Source organism: Athalia rosae, chromosome 8 (assembly GCF_917208135.1).
Source record: "Athalia rosae chromosome 8, iyAthRosa1.1, whole genome shotgun sequence".
NCBI classification, from domain to species: Eukaryota; Metazoa; Arthropoda; class Insecta; order Hymenoptera; family Athaliidae; genus Athalia; species Athalia rosae.
In genome coordinates, this window is record NC_064033.1 from 4,281,292 (window position 1) to 4,299,514 (window position 18,223).

The 18,223-nt window shown below is 40.1% G+C and overlaps 1 protein-coding gene across 5 annotated transcripts in view; it reads left to right on the forward strand.

Moving 5' to 3' along the window:
- Positions 1-18,223, forward strand: part of LOC105693261 — a 31,555-nt gene that overhangs the window by 5,906 nt on the left and 7,426 nt on the right. For 3 of the 5 annotated variants that reach the window (XR_007279874.1, XR_007279873.1, XM_048659621.1), the window contains exons 1-2: positions 10,636-11,301; positions 11,372-12,189. Coding sequence is in view for 1 of the 5 variants with exons in the window: in XM_048659621.1 (XP_048515578.1) it covers positions 11,944-12,189 (246 nt within the window). In the remaining 4 variants the exon portion in view is untranslated. Of the gene's footprint in view, positions 1-10,635; positions 11,302-11,371; positions 12,190-18,223 lie in introns of those variants that run through there. The other 2 variants (XR_007279872.1, XR_007279871.1) reach the window with 2 other exon arrangements.

Sequence of the window (18,223 nt, forward strand, 5' to 3'; positions counted from 1 at the left end):
CGACCGTGTAGGTGAGCGTAAAATATCGATTCGAAAACGATCGATCGGTCGGTCGGTCGGTCGGTCGGTCGTGGGGTGATTTTCGTCGTTCAGCACCGCGGTATTGTAGAATGATCGTAAACGTCACCCCGATTAAATCCGATAGTTCGCTATGAATCACGTGTGGAATAATTTTCACACTCGTTAAAGGTACGAGGTATTCCGTACAGATCGAGTTCGTACGCGTATATCGATATTAGAAATTATTAGAAATTCCAAACCCCGGAGTAGGGACGATAAATCAATCCAAAGTTCGTTGGAATAAAAAATGTTGCCTCCGAATATACCCGAGTATACAAAATCTCTACCTTTGATTCAACTCCCAATTCCGCCGAGCCGTACGTTTGTTGTGGGGAGTCCGAAGGAGATGAAGTAAAAGAAGCAGAAGAAGAAGAAGGAGATGAAGAAGAAGATCGGAGACCGGATTTCTTCGGTTGTTGCAATGAAGAAAGAAGACGTAGATAGAACGACGGATTTGGAGACACACCGAGGACAGACGGACGATCGTCGAACATTGTAAACCCGTAGGTCCGGTTCCTCTCTTCGGTATAAGGCGCAGCCGAGCCGATCGTGTACAGTATTCCTTCTCCCGGCTTGATACGGTCGTCGCACGCGACCGAAATTCACCGTGAAGAACAACGGCGATCGACGATCGATTTCGACGGTATAACGTCTGAAACGAACGGCGGAGCATTGATTCATTTTCAATCATTCATTTACAATTCCTCTGTACGCAATCGTCAGAGAAGAATAAAAATCCTGAGATGAGGGAAAAAAAAAATAACTCGATAACGGATAAGGGCGGGATTATCTATTTTTTTTTTATTCTCCTCTTTTATTTTTTTCTAAAAAAGACTTATGGTTCGTATCGTAAAGCGGAGAGGAGCACTCAACGTTTTGATCGTTATACAATCGTTTTAACGACGAGACGCCATTAGTCAGCTGATTGATAGCATAAAATCTAACTGCTGCTGCTGCTGCTGCTGCAGCTCGACCGGTTCCTACCGATATTTTGTGACCTCTTAAAAAACGGATTCAAAAGAAACAAATAAAATAAAATAAAAGGTCACTGAAATCGTTGTACAAAGAGCCTGCCCCTCGCACGCGAGATACGCGTTGAATTCCGTTTGTTTCTTCACAAGTTTATCGACTAGTTAATTTTCGTTATTTCTACTCGCGATGGAACAGTATAGTAGGCTAGATGGAAAAAAGTACATCGAACAGAAGTGGCTGAAAATTTGGAAACCGAAGAGGGGAGGTCGCACGTAAATTGAAATAACGAAAAAAAAAAAAAAATCGAGGAATCAAACGTAGGATAATATTGTAAAAATTATCGTCGTCGGTTGAACAGTCCTTTTGAATTAGCATAATGCTAATACGTTACGTTTAACAAGCGCTACTGCCGGCTTATGGTCCGCCAACGCGGTTCGCCGTATAACAGCAAACGCGGGTATATCGCGAGATAAGATCTAGTCGAAATATACAGTACGCAGATATACGACGACGACGACGACTACGACGACGACTTGATAGCGTACTTCCTATTCGCGGAAGGAGGTGTCGTAGCGGCTAAAGGATATAAATATATAAATGTAATAACGTAACACGCGAGGACTTTCTCCTCGTGTCCAAGGAATCGCCCCCTCGCACGCAACAATTCACTCGACTAATAAAATAAAATAATATCCTGCGAGACTCCGCTTATCGGCGAGGTAAAAACCAGAATATTTTTGCCGAGTATTATTTTTTATATATTCTCATTATTTAATTTTTATTTATTATTATTTATTTTTTTTTTTCGTATAACGTTCCTTTCAACCTTTCGAATACTTTTATTTCACGCCGCCGTTGCCGCCGACTCGGCTTGAATGTCGGACGAGCGGAGCATATCCGGCAAATGACCCCCCGCACGTGTCGTATCGAATTTTGTATCGAGAGAAAAAATTTTGATCGAACTGCGCGGCGTGTAAAGGTATAAACCCCGTTAGGTGTGGGTGCGCGAGGAAGACCCGCGCACACAAAAGCCGCACAGGACGTACTGCAGGACCCAGTTGATTAAATTTCACAAACTATTCGAGCGTTGTTAACACGAAAGAGACTGTCGAAAAATTTGTTCCTTCTCTTATTTTCGTCGTACTTCGTCCTCCGCAACGTATTTCGTGATATTTTCATGTTCCTTTATTCCCCCTTGAACACCCCGTCGGTTTCTCTCCTCCTCCTCCTCCCTGTCGCGAGGAAGACGGAGATAATATTCACGGGAGATAATGTTACCCCGGGTGAATTTTTATTGGAACCTAAGCGGCTTTTGCGGGAAGTCCTTGTTTCATGTCCAATATTTAAATCTGACATAATATATGAAAAAAATTCGCTCTACGAGGATGTTGCCAGTTTTGATATAAAATGATTTCGAATTTTTTTTCGAGACACAATTCACTCGTTTTCTTCGAAGAAAAACTCTTTCGATATGATTCTTTGGATGGTCATTAGCGAAATAATATTTTTGCGTTGAACAAAAAAAAAAATCAAACAGATTACAAATTAATTCCCGCTGGGTGATTCGGCGGAGAATCATATTCGTCAACGGCTGTTTCGCGAATCGAAAGCTTAAAATGAGCTCTAATAACGACGATAATTGAGCCGGAAGTACGTATTTTGTACGAAGGGGATTTCACGGGGTAAAATTGATACCTGCGTCGGAGACTGCAAAAAAAAAATGACTAAAAAGAAGAATCTGGCGACCATATAAATTTCACCTCTCACGATTGTCTCGATCTCTGCCACTCGGCTTATGCAGAGATATTCAAAGAAATCTACATTCGTATTAGCGCCGATAATTTCTGGTGTAATTTTCATACGAGGCGCGGAACGACGTCGACGACGAGAAAATATATCATTCACGGAGTGAATTAATAAAGATCCGACAATGAGAATAGCACGCCTTTGTGTAGGGGTTTATAAATTACCGGATGACGAAATCGTGGAGAATCTGCTAATCAGTGCAGAGCAAGCGAGCGAGCGAGCCATTGTCTCATTTTACTGGTAACACGTACACTTCTGTACGTACGTACGTCTTGGCTCGCGCGGCGCAAAAAAAACTGAGAGAAAAAAAAAAAAATACAAGCCACGTTTACGTATGCACGTGTTTCATACGTGACTGGAATAAACGAGGACTTCGTACCCCAGAAGCGTGTAATTGTGACATATCGAGCACGAAAAGAAAAAAAAAAAAAACCAAGGAGAAGAGTATCGTTTTCATCCCGAGCTTAAATTCTCCGAGCTTTCGGCGAAAAATTTGTTATAATTAGCGATCTACGCTTACAGCTAATTAGCGGATAGAAACGCTATAGATTTACCTGTGCCGAATTCCTGGAGGGAAGGTAAAAACGAAGGAGACGATCGACCGTTATTGATAGGAGAGTTTCGAAAAACGACACTCGGCCCGATCGGGGCCCAAATTTAAGTCCCTCCGCGGAATTCAGCGTCGTATATATTTCGTCGGCCAATCAAAATACCTCAAAGGTCTCGTTCCGCGCCCGTTCTCGCCCGCTGGAAAATAGAGGCAGAAAGTAAGCAAAAAAAAAAGAAAATGAAAGAAAGAAAGAAACGAGCGAACGAACGAATGAATAAAAAAAATATGATATACCCGCGCGAATTATCGGTCGCAGATGTTAACGCCCATTTTATTCGAGGCTATAATACAGTGTACGTTAGGTACACGGGGGTATATGACCATTCCGAGATGGCGATATATCCCAGAGTTTATCCTGGATAAGGAGAATACAGGCGGATCCTGTTCTTCCCCCGTTCTCCGCTCTCGTTCTATACAGACAGAGTAGCGGGCAGTAGCCGTCGAGGGTATGAAAACTACTAGCTGCCGCGTTGTTCCTGTGTTTGTGGAAGGAGACCCAGCTGCGGGCGCGATAACGATCGTGTCCAACCCGACGTCATTTTTCACGCGAACACGAGACGTAAGAGACAAACTCAAGACACTCCGACCGCGCGCGCTCTCCTTTAAAACTTATCGTTACATTATATCCCGGGAGCAGCGTCACTACTTTCAGGTTCTAAACTCGGTCCTGCAATATTCGGTCCAGTTTCATTTCGAGATAGTGAACTTCCTCGTACGTACTCGCACAATAACGCGGCCGCAACGCATGAGTAATAACCGAGCATTTTTCAACATTACGAGAAAAAAAAATAAAAAAATGAAATAAAAAAAAAACCCTCCGCCCATGCACGACTTTGTTTTATAATAATATTAAGTCAAGACTCAACCTCAGTCCAGTTTATCCTTTCAACCGCGTTATACGGTATACCTTTTACCTTTACGGTCTCCGCAATCTGCATTCTCGAATCTACGGACAGGAAACCCAACACTGCGCGAGGAGGTCGACAAAGGGCCGAGAAATTTACCTAGAATAAAAGAAACAGAGAATTATTCGGACCGCTCCGAGTCATGAACTGTATCGTCACTTTTTTTTGTTTTGATTTATTTAATTAATTCTCTAACGGATTTGCAAAGAAACAATAAACAAACGGAACGATCTAGAGGTAAAGGGGTTGTTTTTATCGTCTCTTTTATCGGATATTTTTTAAACCGTCCAACGAAAATCGAAAAGGTGTTTTTCCCCCCGGGCCCCCGCTAACCAACGTTAGTTGCGTTTGGTATTTTCCTCTCTCGTGCACCGAAACGAGAGAGAGTTCATGGAATCGAAGGAGTTTGAATGCTTATACATATAATTAAAATACAATATGGGTAAAGTCGATGCGGAGGTTTGTTTGCTTTGGATATACTACGAAGAGAAGACCGACGCCACATTATGGTATAAAAGGTGCTAAAAGCAGAGGCGACTTCGGTGTAAACGTGCGTCGAGTTCGGTAATAGGAAACGTCGAAGATTCCTTCTAATAATTTATTGAACACACTTCAGCGGGGAGTGAGGCTGCCGCTTACGGCGCATCTCGAAGAATTTCATTCCTACAATTCACGCCTCGCCGCTATCAGTTGCAGCCTATTTTCCTTTGAATCTAAATTTTTAAAACACTCGAGTATTTTTTTCTTCTCCCTCGGTCCTTTTCGTCGAACGTCGGACAACGACGACCGGTGTGTTTTGCGCTTTTGTGAAACGAACGGCCAGAGAAAAAAAAGCGAAAAGTAGAACGAGAAAAAAAGAAATTGTTTTACGGTATAAATAGTAGAGAACATGTTCGGCTAAGGGTTATACCTACGATACGTGACGTTGGTTTATACCTCGGCACAATTTTTCTCCAAGCTTCAGGTCTTTGTAAAGCGAGAAGAATGAAAATAAGAAGAAAATATAGAAGAGGCGTTGACAAAAACTGATCACAATCAAACGCCGCGGAACAAAAGAGAGCCTGCCGATACGTGACGGCGTCGCATCGAATTCTTCTTTATACGTACCGGATCGAAGATCTGCTCCTCTTTTTACTTCCACATTTAGTCCTCTTTTCCAAGCCATACATAGGAGGTTGAGTTCGTCCGATCGTCATCGTCGTCCTCATGATCTTTCGAAACTGGAATAATAAATTGAAAACCGAGGTTATTATTCATCCGATTCTTTTTTTTTTTTTCGTCATCATTGTCTTATTTCATCTGAATTTCCATCCTGCGCGTATGGGTATTACAGCGTCTGGAGGGTTTTTCTTTCCATTTTTTTTCTTTTTTTCTTTCCTTCTTCCATGTACGTAAAATTTATAACACCGAGTTGTGTAATAGATGGTATAGTACTACACAAACTGTGCAACAGATGTTGTATCTAGAGCTGTACTAATGTAAGCAAATTCTTAGGAAACCGATCGCTCTGGTTTAGTTCTCGCTTCGAGATCTCCCTCGCGAGAAATGCTTTTTATTCGTTAAATTCTTTTTCCTCTTCACTTCTTTTTACTCACCCGTTCTTTTTGATCTTAACCTTGGAAGGCCCTCCGACGGATGAGAGTAGTTTTTTCTTAGAACTGTAAATCGAGAAAAAGGATCTAATTATTTAATCAGAATTACAGGAACAAGAGAGATGATTCAATGGATACGATTCACAGCTAGAACGAGCTGCCCTAAAATACAGTTGGCAATTGTTAAATTTGAAAAAGAAAAAAAGATTAAAAAAAAAAAATGTTTTTTTTTTTTTCTTGTGGACGAATAAAAATATACCAAGTTTTAAAAACTATTTGATATAATGAATTTATAACGCTGGTTTTATTACATAGTGTAAATAGATATTTGTCCATAGAGCAAATCTATACGTATGGGGTATACACGATATGTGTGTGTGTATTCGTATACATGCCGGACGTAGTTCCGTCGTAACGATAAAATAAATTGTAATAATTCACACCGTCCACGTTATCTGGAGACCCTTTTAAAAATTCATAGGCAAACATGTAGGAAGAGGCTTATCAAATATTCTTATCTATCAACACCACCGCGTAATGCCGTTAAGGACGTTTGTTGGCCCCAATTCGGTAAAACTATGTTCCAATCAGCAACGACATCCATGAAGTATGTGTGGCACACGGAATATATGGGAAAATATGAGGAAACGTGAAAAAAAAATTCTCGTTATAACGAACCCCCGGAGCAGATAGAGGAAAGAAATAAAAAATGTTTCAAATCTAAGAAAAAAAAAAAGTAAGAGATCGGTATAAGAATAACGATCTAATTTAGCATTCAGATTTCAACGCCTGATTTCATTTCGACTTTCGTATCACATAGGCGAGAAGCGTAACGAGCCTACGAACAGTTCTTTTCTTTTTGTCACTGTCAATCTAATTTCGCTATTTATCACACGGTAAAACATTTGCAAACTATACTGTTAGGCATATTTAAACCGGTTCACTTTCAACTTTTACACACTTGTATCTTTTCGAATCTATATCATACAGAACCAGTTTCTCCAATCTCAACGAAATCTCAATAAGATGAAATATGAAATATTGAAGGGGAAAAAAAAAACAAAAATCATTATCTTTCGTTTACGAGAATCCATAAAACCGAACGCCTGTCCGACGTTTCGAGTAAAATTATTGTAACGCGAAGAATTATCCTTACACTTTATCCGCGTAATAACCATTTATTACCCTACAGATTATACTCACATGTATAATACAACAATTTGTCGATAACGATTCGTAATTCTTGGGTAATAAATATCGGCGTACGTTGCACGCCTTTCGCAAGCTGATCAAAAATTTCGATTTTCTTTCGGCGTCGATTCTCTGCTATTCCGTTCATTTTTACCCTCCATCGTTTCTAAGCGTGGCGAATGCGTTTCGACGAAAAAATGAGGGTAACGCGGTGATTCTGATTCAGAAATTGAGGTAAGTTAGACGAACTACGGTGATCGAGAAAGAGGAGAAAAAAATAGAAACAAAACGGATCGTCAGTCGTTCTAACGATATAAATCGCCGGCGGCGTGACGCGGAATATGTAATTGTTGCCGCGGACGCGAATCCAGACGAGGTAGGCGATCCCGGCTTCAAACTTCAACTTAAACTTCGCTTAAGCACGGCCTTCGTTTCGTAAGTATACGGAAAGTTAACAATGTTGTGCGGAAATTATAGCGGTAATACGAAACCGGAGATAGCTGCATAGATTTACATGCTCGGTAGGTAAATTTGTATCGGGGCACGTATAATAAAAAGCAAAAAAAATAAAATAAAAAAAAAACCAAGAGTCTCATTTTTACCTGCATAATTTTCATCCGTGAGTCTAGTTTTTCGTCCGATGGGATAGAAAAAAAATGTTCATTTGTGAACCGCGATGATAAAAACCGTAATTCAACTTATTATTGTTGATATTATTCTTGTCAGATGCGAAGGCAATCTCATATAAAGTTTGAAATTTGTTACGTACGATAAACGTGTAGAAATAGTAATTAGAATTTAGATCCGAGCGTATCAAAATATCTTCTCGTGTAATTCCGGGCGGCAGAAGTCGATCATTCGACCTTTCAATATCGAAGCGTGTAATTTTTTGTTCGATTTTACAGCGTAAAGCATACACATCCCGTGTTTATTATACACACATTATTATAAAGTTTCTAAAGCTGACAAAATTCCAACAAACTAAAAAAAAAGAAAAAACCCTTTACAAACAGAAGGCTAAAGAAACGGTCCAAAGAGAGAGAGAGAGAAGAGAAGACGAATCATGACTCAGGTATAAAGAATAGAATGTGTGCGTATCAAAAAAAAAAAACAATTCTACAGTAAAAAAGCGTCGTTGAAGAATCGGGATGAAAAATATTTCGCTCGATCCAAAACTGTAATTTCCGCTAAAATACCTTCCCTACGTTTTTCAATCTTCACCGGAACGTCACCCAGTGTGTGTGTGTAAAAAGAAATACGAACAATAACGATACATCCGTGAAGTAAATTTCGTAATTTTAGTATCTCAGTTTTAATTCTTGTCGTTTCAGTTTCATCGTTCATTCAACGTCATCTATTCATCTCTGTATTAATACTCACGTACTACGGCCTACTACGTTTTCAACACATATGCACGCGACGTGTACATAATTCTCATTCATTACCATTTGTTCATTCACACTTGTGTCGCGCCCCCGCCGTTTGATGGTCGAGATCGTCTGTATTTAATATCCTTTTAGGCCCTTCAATGTTTTTCCTAACAGTAAGTTTCGGATATGAAAGTTTTTTCGGTTTTCCTTTTCTCTTTTTTCTTACTACTTCTCTTTCCTCTATTTTCTTTTCTCATCTTTTAAATGACGCACTGTGCACCACGTCCGTGTGAACGTAGTACTACAATTGAGCGTACTATACAAAAGGGGTGGGTGGGTGGCCTGATGAACATTTACAAAACGAAGAGATGGAAAGAATCGAAATAAAAAAACGAATGGAAGTACAGTTTGTCCCGGAGCCGGAACAATTCCAAGTAAAAACGAAGTTTTTTTACAAATTACGAGAGCGAAATCAGTATGGAAAAACAAAAAAATGGTAGCTTCATTTTGCGTTATCATTTCTATCGGTTGAACGAAGAAAAAGAAAATTTAATAAATAAGCGAATAAAAAAACTTAAATCGCGTATTTCGTCGTGGCCCATCGGCGGGCACATGATCGGGAAACCAGTTTGGTTCGTTCGATTATTATACCGTCGAGCAAACTATATCAGGATAAACGGTGTGGTATACATATACATATAGATTTTGTCCCAAGGGAATGCTGATCTGGTTTAACGAACCTGCAAAACCAAAGAGGACGAAATTCGCTTACACCACATACCTACGCACGCTGTAGCCGGGTCCGCGAAAGGGAACAATCCCTTACTAGGTAATGCTCGAGCAAAGTTGCTACTCAAACGGAAAAAAAAGAAAAAAAAAAAAAACAGAAAAGAAAAAAGAAACCTTACAAAAAACGACACACGTGTATTGCAAATATCGCGAGAGTGTGATCGGAATTATGCATGACACGAGATATCGGAATAAAATTTTGTAATCTTTCTCTAGATTTGTCGTTCTTCTTATCGATTTTTCTTGTTTTTTTTTTTCTTTTTTTTTCTTCTTCTTTCCAGGACCAACAGATGTGTGTTTGAACTACAAAACTGACCGTGTGTAACTATGTGGTTTCTTATTTCCGTGCTGCTCCAGAGTCGGTACGACGCGGCGCCAGAACTCGTGTTATGACGGGCGTCGCGGCGCTCTCGTGTGTGGAATATATCCCCATGCCGCGCATGAACCCCACGGAGGAATGTTTGCACGACCAAAGCCAAACGAACTCTCGTGCGTTTTTAGCTCTTATCTGCTCCAGACCCCGGCGCCCTGCCGAGCGTTATAAGGACCCATTTTTGGAGAGCCGACTAAAGAGAACCGAGGGGGGGGAAAAAAAAAAAAAAAAAATTAGAAAAGAAAATTAGAATAAGGAAAAAGAACGACGCAGATACTGGGGCACAAGGGTACGCGCGTGTAATAAGGGCGGTCGTTCTTCGACGGCGTGAAAATACGGAGTAAATAAAACGTTGATACGGTTTGACGGCGACGACGCAACGTTCGCGTGTCTTTCGAGACGCACTTGAAAAACGAGAAGGATGGAAAAAAAATAGAGAACGAAAAAATGATCTTCTTAAAACAAACAAATATCTCCGGTTAACCCGATCAACGAACAATAAATTACGACCTCGCGCAATTTCATGCCAGCAGCAGAAGAAAAATATAATATTTAGGTGTGGAGAAACTTGTTGCTAATCGACGAGTGATCTATGGTAAAAATTACGAGATGACTCGGAGGCGCACTTGAGTCGCTGAAAAATAATCGCGTCAGATGTTAGATTATTTAAAGGACATGATATTTCAAACTCACTAGTTTATCGTGTTCCAGGTTTTGTGTATATATTCAGAAATACAAGGCCTACGCGGCGATGACTTTATGCAGTCGTTCACACTCCGCCTCTTGGCTCACCACCCCGTCGTACGCCTTAGACAATTTAGATGACGCAATTAGCTTCGATGAGTCATACAAAAAAGTTCTCACGTTGGACACGTTACTTGACCGAAACGAGTCATGAATTATGAAATATTCTGGGAAACTTGTGATCGTGGTGCACCGCTATCTGGAACAGAACCTGCAAAAGGAAATGAATTTTATGAACAAGGGGTTATTAAAAATTGAGAGAAACTCATCACCTTTGTTTAATTTAACGAATCGATAACGCGATTTCATATTTTTTACAAATTTTCCTTAAAATGAAAAATGTATAAAAACGAACGAACGATATAATTATCAACGGAGTTCGAAAATCTATTTCGACGTTTAACGGAGGAATCGCGTCTTTGCGAATACAGTTGCAGCTGAACATCAGCTGCAGAAGGATATACGACAGCAGTGGTCCCGAGGGTGAGGAAGGAGAAAAAAAACGGGGAAAAAAGGGAAAAAGAAAGAACGCGAACCGTACCGTACCGCACGTTTCGGTATCCTTAGCGGGTACAGCTTTATCGAGACATTAATATTAATTTGTTGAAGGACTCTTGAATCGCCACCGCAGCATATCGTGTACAGTCGAGGGGGAAAAATACCGTCGTCCGATTCAACGACAACGCTACAGAGAAACGAACCGCCTCGAGACCGTATTCGCGGGTTTGACGAATGAATAAAACGTATTCCACGAATCTTTTGGCGGAATATCATTGGAAAAAAGGCCGCCTTTCAAACGTTCGCAAATACCGGGTGCAAAAATTTAAAAAAAAATGAAAAAAAAAAAAAGAAGAAGAAGAAGAAGAAGATTACCCGGAAGCCCGCAACGGTGAGTGAAAATTTTTGTTAATAACCACCGCAATTTTCGTTCACCCTCGCAAAACGACCAAGTTTTACAGGATTTACGAGACGGGGGAGATTATTCATCGGAAAATTACATAGGAATTCTACAGTAATTTTGCTAATGCATCACGGGATTCCCTTGTCAGCGAATACCTCATTCTGGTTTACAGAAACTTCCGGGCATAAAATTCCGCATCTGGTCAACCGGTCGAACGACCCCATTATATGTGTAGTGTCTATGCGACTCTAGAGAACGACGTATACGCTTCACGATTTCCAGTTAACAGTTTACGAGGAGAAGAAGAAAGTAGAAAAAAAAAAAAAAAAAGTCAACTACCCGCAAGTGCAGATCCACTTCGCTACGAGATTTGTAGAATTTTCACAGAAATAAACTGCACTCGATATCGATAACAATAAAGACGAAGAGCTGTCGGATCGTGAGAAGTCCTTCAAAAAATTGGAGTGGATAACTCAGAGTCGTGGTGAGAAAAAAAAAAGACAAAGTGAAAGCATTTGTCTGCGAGGCAAACGCCACGTCCTTTTAGGGGATAATAAATTTGTCATCCGGATGTTTTGAATGTGAACGAAATAGTGAGAATACTAGTTACCAGATATCAGATAGACTGTGATGCAGGAGGTTAACGTTTCCAAGAGTTCCGAAAATTCGGGACTTAGACTTTCTGCAGATAATGGCGTAGGTGCCGAGAACCCAAAAACATCATTCTCATCGTCGTCGTCGTCTTCGCCCCCGTCTCAAAGCACGTCGAGAAATTTTATCGGTAAATCTCAAGTCCAGCAAAGTCTTTCCTACGTTCGTCAAGAACGAAACGGAAGCGATGCGAGTGCGGTTAGTGGAGATTCTGCTGCACGAGGGGTAAGTTCTTCCAACTTATTTTTCGGACTCTAAAAAATTTACAATCAAAATTTATTGGACATTTCTTTCTCGCTCTGCTCTTGAATTGAAAGGCTGCGAAACCGGTCATTTCAACTTTTGACCCAGACGCGAGATTTTTCCAATGCTATTTTTTTATCATATTATAGTGTTTTCTATTTATTTCATCCTCAGGCATCCGAATCTACCCAGTGAAATGATCGATTTAACACCAATTTTTTTATGTTTGGTGCACAAAAAGTGAAATATCTCGATAGGAAAAATTCGTAGCCCAATTTGCTCAACAGATCCGTGTTCCTGAGGTCAAAATACATCAGATAAGCGTCGTAAAAACTGCATTTTTGGCCCAAAAATCGAAGAAATCTAAAAGGGGTACCCCTTGGATTTTTGTCGTTTTTTTGGTCGAGAAAAAAAAATTTATCTTATATGCTAACCTTGTGTATTTTGACCTCAGGAATCCGAATCTAACAGAAAAATTGACCTATCTATAAAATTGACCGAGTTATCGCCATTTTATCGCTTTTTTACCCTGAATTGCGGATATATCTGCGTCAAAATATTCGAATTTTTTGGTCGACGAGAAAACCCGAGCTTTGCTGGAGTCAGGGCAGCCAGCAGCGTAGCGCTTTGTTGTGAGACGTCACCTTCAGGGCTGAGCAGAGGTGACGCCTCAAAACAAACCGCGCGCCCGTGGCTACCTGACTCCAGCAAAACTCCGACTAGCTGGTAAATTGAGAAATTCGAATATTTCGACCCATCCATGGATTGCGACGAATCAAAGTGGGTCTACGACTAAAACCAATCGATATGTTTCAATTTTTCTGCTCCCAACAGCGAATAATTGATGATTACTCGATCGATTGCATGAGTAGATGATTTTGGCTTTCAGATTTGAATTCCTGAGTTCAGAATACATTAAAAAAATGTTATAACTTCCTTTTCGGCCAAAAAAGCCGAAGAATCCAAGGTATACCGATTGGGATTTGTAGCGATTTTTGGGCCAAAAGTAAAGTATTTTAAAAATTGATCGTATTGCACTTTTCTTACGTATTTTGACCTCAGGAATCCAAATCTAAAAGGAAAATTGACCTATCTTTAAAATTATCCGAGTTATCGCCAATTTTCAGCTTTTTGGGGTCAAAAATAAAAAATTGATTTCTTTATCTATATTTATGTAATTTGAGCTCAGGAATCCGAATCCGGAAGACAAATTGATCTATCTATGAAATTGATCGAGTTATCGCCAAATTATCGCATTTTTTTGGATAAGATTGAGGATATCTCGAAGGGAAAAAATCGTAGCTCAATTTGGACAACGGATTCGTGTTCCTGAGGTCAAAATACACGAGAAAAGTGCCATACGATCAATTTAAAAAAATAAAAATTTTTGGTCAAAATTTGAAAAAATCGTAAGGGGTACCCCTTGGAAAAATCTCAAATTTTGGCCGAAAATTTTTATTTTTTTAAATTGATCGTATCGCACTTTTCTTATGTATTTTGACCTCAGGAACACGAATCCGTTGTCCAAATTGAGCTACGATTTTTTCCCTTCGAGATATCCTCAAATTTATGCCAGAAAATGCGAAAAAATGGGGATAACTCGGTCATTTTTTAAGATAGATCATTTTTTGTTCCGGATTCGGATTTCTGAGCTTGAATTACATTAATACAGACTAGAAAATCAATTTTTTATTTTTGACCCCAAAAAGCTGAAAATTGGCAATAACTCGATTAATTTTATGGATAGGTCAATTTTTCTTTCAGATTCGGATTCCTGAGGTCAAAATACGTCAGAAAAATGTGATACAATCAATTTTCAAACTACTTTACTTTTGGCCCGAAAATCGAATTTTTGTTTGCTCAAAAATCAATTTTTTTTTGGCTTTTCAAGGGTAATCTCACGTATAATCAGCTCAGGAATCCAAATCTGAAAGCCAAAATCATCTACTCATGCAATCGATCGAGTAATCATCAATTATTCGCTGTTGGGAGCAGAACAATTGAAACATATCGATTGGTTTTAGTCGTAGACCCACTTTGATTCGTCGCAATCCATGGATGGGTCGAAATATTCGAATTTCTCAATTCACCAGCGAGCCCGAGCTTTGCTGGAGTCAGGTAGCCACGGGCGTGCGGTTTGTTTTGAGGCGTCACCTCTGCTCAGCCCCGAAGGTGACGACTCACAACAAAGCGCTACTCTGCTGGCTGCGCTGACTCTAGCGTAGCTCGGGTTTGCTCGTAGACCAAAAAATTCGAATATTTTGACGCAGAGATATCCTTAAATTCATGGTAAAGAGAGCGATAAAATTGGCGATAACTCCAATTTCAGAGAAAGCCAATTTTTCTTTCAGATTCGGATTCCTGAGATCAAAATACGTAAGAAAAAGGTAATACAATCAGTTTAGGAACTACTTTAGTTTCGCCCAAAATTTGAAGAAAAAAGAGGCGATAAATTGGCGATAACCTAATCAATTTCCATAGATAGACCAATCTGGCTCCCAGATTCAGATTCCTGGGCTCAAAATTGATCTATCTACAAAAGTGATCGAGTTATCGCCATTTCATCGCTATACAAAGTGAAAAATTGAGGTACGTCGGATTTGTTTCAATTCTACCGCCTAATTCGGTCGACGAATTTGTGTTTCCAAGATAAAAAACAAATAAGTCGAGATCTTCAAAGGCTCTCTGATACATATTTTATATACATGACTAGATACATAGCTACGTACATACGTAAATATGAAGTCGAGGGCGTCACGTGGCGAAGAATATGAAGGGGGTGAAGAGGCGGAGAGGGTTCCCCTATGTTTATTATTACTGGCGTGTGTGAAACTTTCGAGTTTCCCACAGACTCGCCCTACTTCTGCGAGCTACCTACATGTATACATATCCATGTAATACGTAAAATTGTACACACGCGTACGTATACATATACATTTATTACAACCCCCGAATGCCTCGCAGCGTGTGCACTGCGCGTGGGACCACCCTGACCCTACACCCCTCATGCCACGTGACCTGCGTCGCATTCGTACCCTCATTTCTAAAACGCATGAAGAGAAACTCCCCCCTCTTTGTAATACCCCGTCTGACTTTCGCCGTAGTTCACGGGAACGACCGAAAAATCCTTCTTTCGTAAAAAAACGAAAAAAACATTGAAAAAAAACTTCTGGAAACCGATTACAAATAGTTACTTACTCGTGGGAATTTATTGCGTTGAATTATTTTTCTTACATTTTACGAAACGAGAGCACGACACCTCGGCGGTCACGCGGATAGGGAGGGTGGAAAAACAGATAGAGAGAGAGAAAGGGAGAAGGAGAAAGAAGTAAAATTTCCGGGTTTCCACCACATACGCTGTGTTTCTGTATACATAATATTTCTCTTATACGGTTTCCCCCATTTTCCCACAGTGAAGAAGACACGCCGCTGCATGGTATTAAATAAGACCCCCCTTGCCAATAATTGTCGCTCCGCCTCGCTGGCTTAAGTGCACACGTGACGGTTATCCTATGTTTGATCTAAACCTACCGAGGGGGTTGCCAGAACGTGTGGTACACATATTATACCTTTTACGTGAGCCGCATTTCTTTTTCCTCAAACGAAGAAAAGAAAAAGTGAAACAACGTCTTGCACCGCACCATTTCTCCTCATCCCCACTCACCTCTTTTCTTCGAATCTCATCCTTTCGTGGAAATTTCTACGTAAAAGCTGGCGTGATCTGAAAGAGAAAAGTACCAATTAATGGAAAATTTCATCTTCTTTGTTGATCCATTTTTTTTTTTTTTTTTTACCACGATCGCAACGACGATCAGCGAGATCCACCGTACGACGTAAAAATCAACGAGGGGGATCGGCGAGGGAGTGAACAATAAGTTAAAGTAGAAAGCGAATTACTACGTCGATCAATTTCATGGTTCCCACACACGACTATTTCGTCGGCTCCCAGGTTTAATGTCACGGTTCGACGAGTATCTCGAGACCCCTCATCCGGAAATTAACTTTTCAATATCATTTCATCGTGCAGCCCCCTTCCGAAAATTCGTCGCTAAGCTGTGAAACGAGTAATTTTTCCTAGAGAAATCAGGTAAAGTCGAAGTCGAAGAACGAAATAAAGAAGAGGGAGAAAAAGAAGAAGATAGATCTTGTCATCGATCTCTACTTTACACAAAATTTTTTAAATTCATCTCCCAATAATCCCTTATCTTCTGACACGTTTTAGATCTATTTTCACTACCGCACATCCGGTAGCGCTCACAAAACAACGCGATGGAAAGAGAGCTAAGAATATATTCCGCTACCGCTCGATCCACATCCCTGTAATTTAATCCGAAATTTTTTTTTCCCCCACACGAGACGCTTCTTCAACCGTTAAAACAGCAACGCCGTAAAGGAATTATGTAACCATCGGAGCCAGTCGAGTTTCCTTTCGAAAAACTGTGAATATCGATTCGATTCTGAGATAGAGATTTTCTCTCTCAAAAAAAAAAAAGAGAGGAAGAAAGAAAAAAAGGACAAAAAGACTAACACCATCGAACTCTTTCATTGGAGCATTTTTCACTCCTGCTCTGACTTTCTTAGTGGAAAAAAAAAATCGTCAAACTTTGACCGACAATCGTTCGCCCATCTGTACCAACAAGAACCTGAAACCGTAATACTTTTCCGCTCTACAAACGAACGTGGGGTGCATCCCCCCCCCCATGTTATGTTGTAAATATAAATCTAGCACGTTGTATATATGGGAATCGAATTAACTCTTAAGAACATTCGTTATTTAACGAAGCGTGTCGCAGTAGTTTCAGTATATAATAATAATCGTCTGCAGTTTTATAGTCGTAATCGTAACTCAACTTCGTATTCGGTACTCACTCTGCTTTGTTTTTTTTTTTTTTTTAATGTTTTTTGTCGTCTTATCTCATCTTATTTTCCCCCGGTGTCAACGTAACACAGCCGCGGTGCAGCATCGTATAATAATAAAAGCTCGTGGACGGACCTCCCATGCACGTTCGTCGTCCGAGTTTGCCGGGCGTTTGTCTGGCGTGATTATGTCATCAAGGAACCCCTCTCATCGTCATTGGATTAGAAACACCAGCCCAATAAAAGTGTCCATAAGGTGCCAGCGGCTCTGGCTGTAAGAAAAGAAAAGGGGGGAAAAGCCCCGTTACAAAAAGGAACAAGATTATCAATCATTATTAAATGTGACGTTGGTTCGGATTTTTCTCTATTCTCCCCTTTTTTTTTCTCATTTCAAAGGATCGTTCCTAGCCAAATTCTGCAGAATTGAAAATTCTCGCTCATAAACACACCCCGTCTATATGGGAAAGGTATTTGAAAAATGTGGTCCCTAATTGTCGGAGGTTTCCCTTCGGTCCGAGAAGATATTTTGTGTTAATCGGTCGTAAAAGATTGTAAACGTCGAAAAACGTCTGCGTGATAGAGGCGCGTCTTCGAGATCCTTTATTTCCTTTAATTTTTTCGTAAGGGGTTAGCCCGGAGGCTCTCTACATTGTGGACCACCCTCGCTCATTGCTCGTTCCAAACCAAAGGAACGAAAAAAATCTTTTTACCTTTTAAAATTGCTCTTAAACGTTCGAAATGTTTTTTTTTTCTTTTTCCACAGAACAAAATTGCTCCAATTCATCGAAAGACCCCCGCTCGATAATTTCGTTGAACTCTGGACGAAATTTCAAATTGTAGCTATAAATCTTAGATAAGATTTCTTTATTTCCTTTTTTTTTTTTTATCTCTCTTTCTGTTACAACTGCGGCTATTTGCGGTTACGATCACGGTATAGGTAATGATACGAATGTTATTCACAACGATTTTTTATCCGCCAAAACGTGCCTTCTACCTTAATCTTTTCAAATTGGATATTATTGGCAGGATAAATAATATAGTCGGAGGATTATTAAATAAATCCATCATAGGAGATCGGTACAAAACCGCCATTACATTTGCCTACTAGGTATGGTACGGTGCGTCTAATACATCATGGCAAATCACAATATCGAATTAC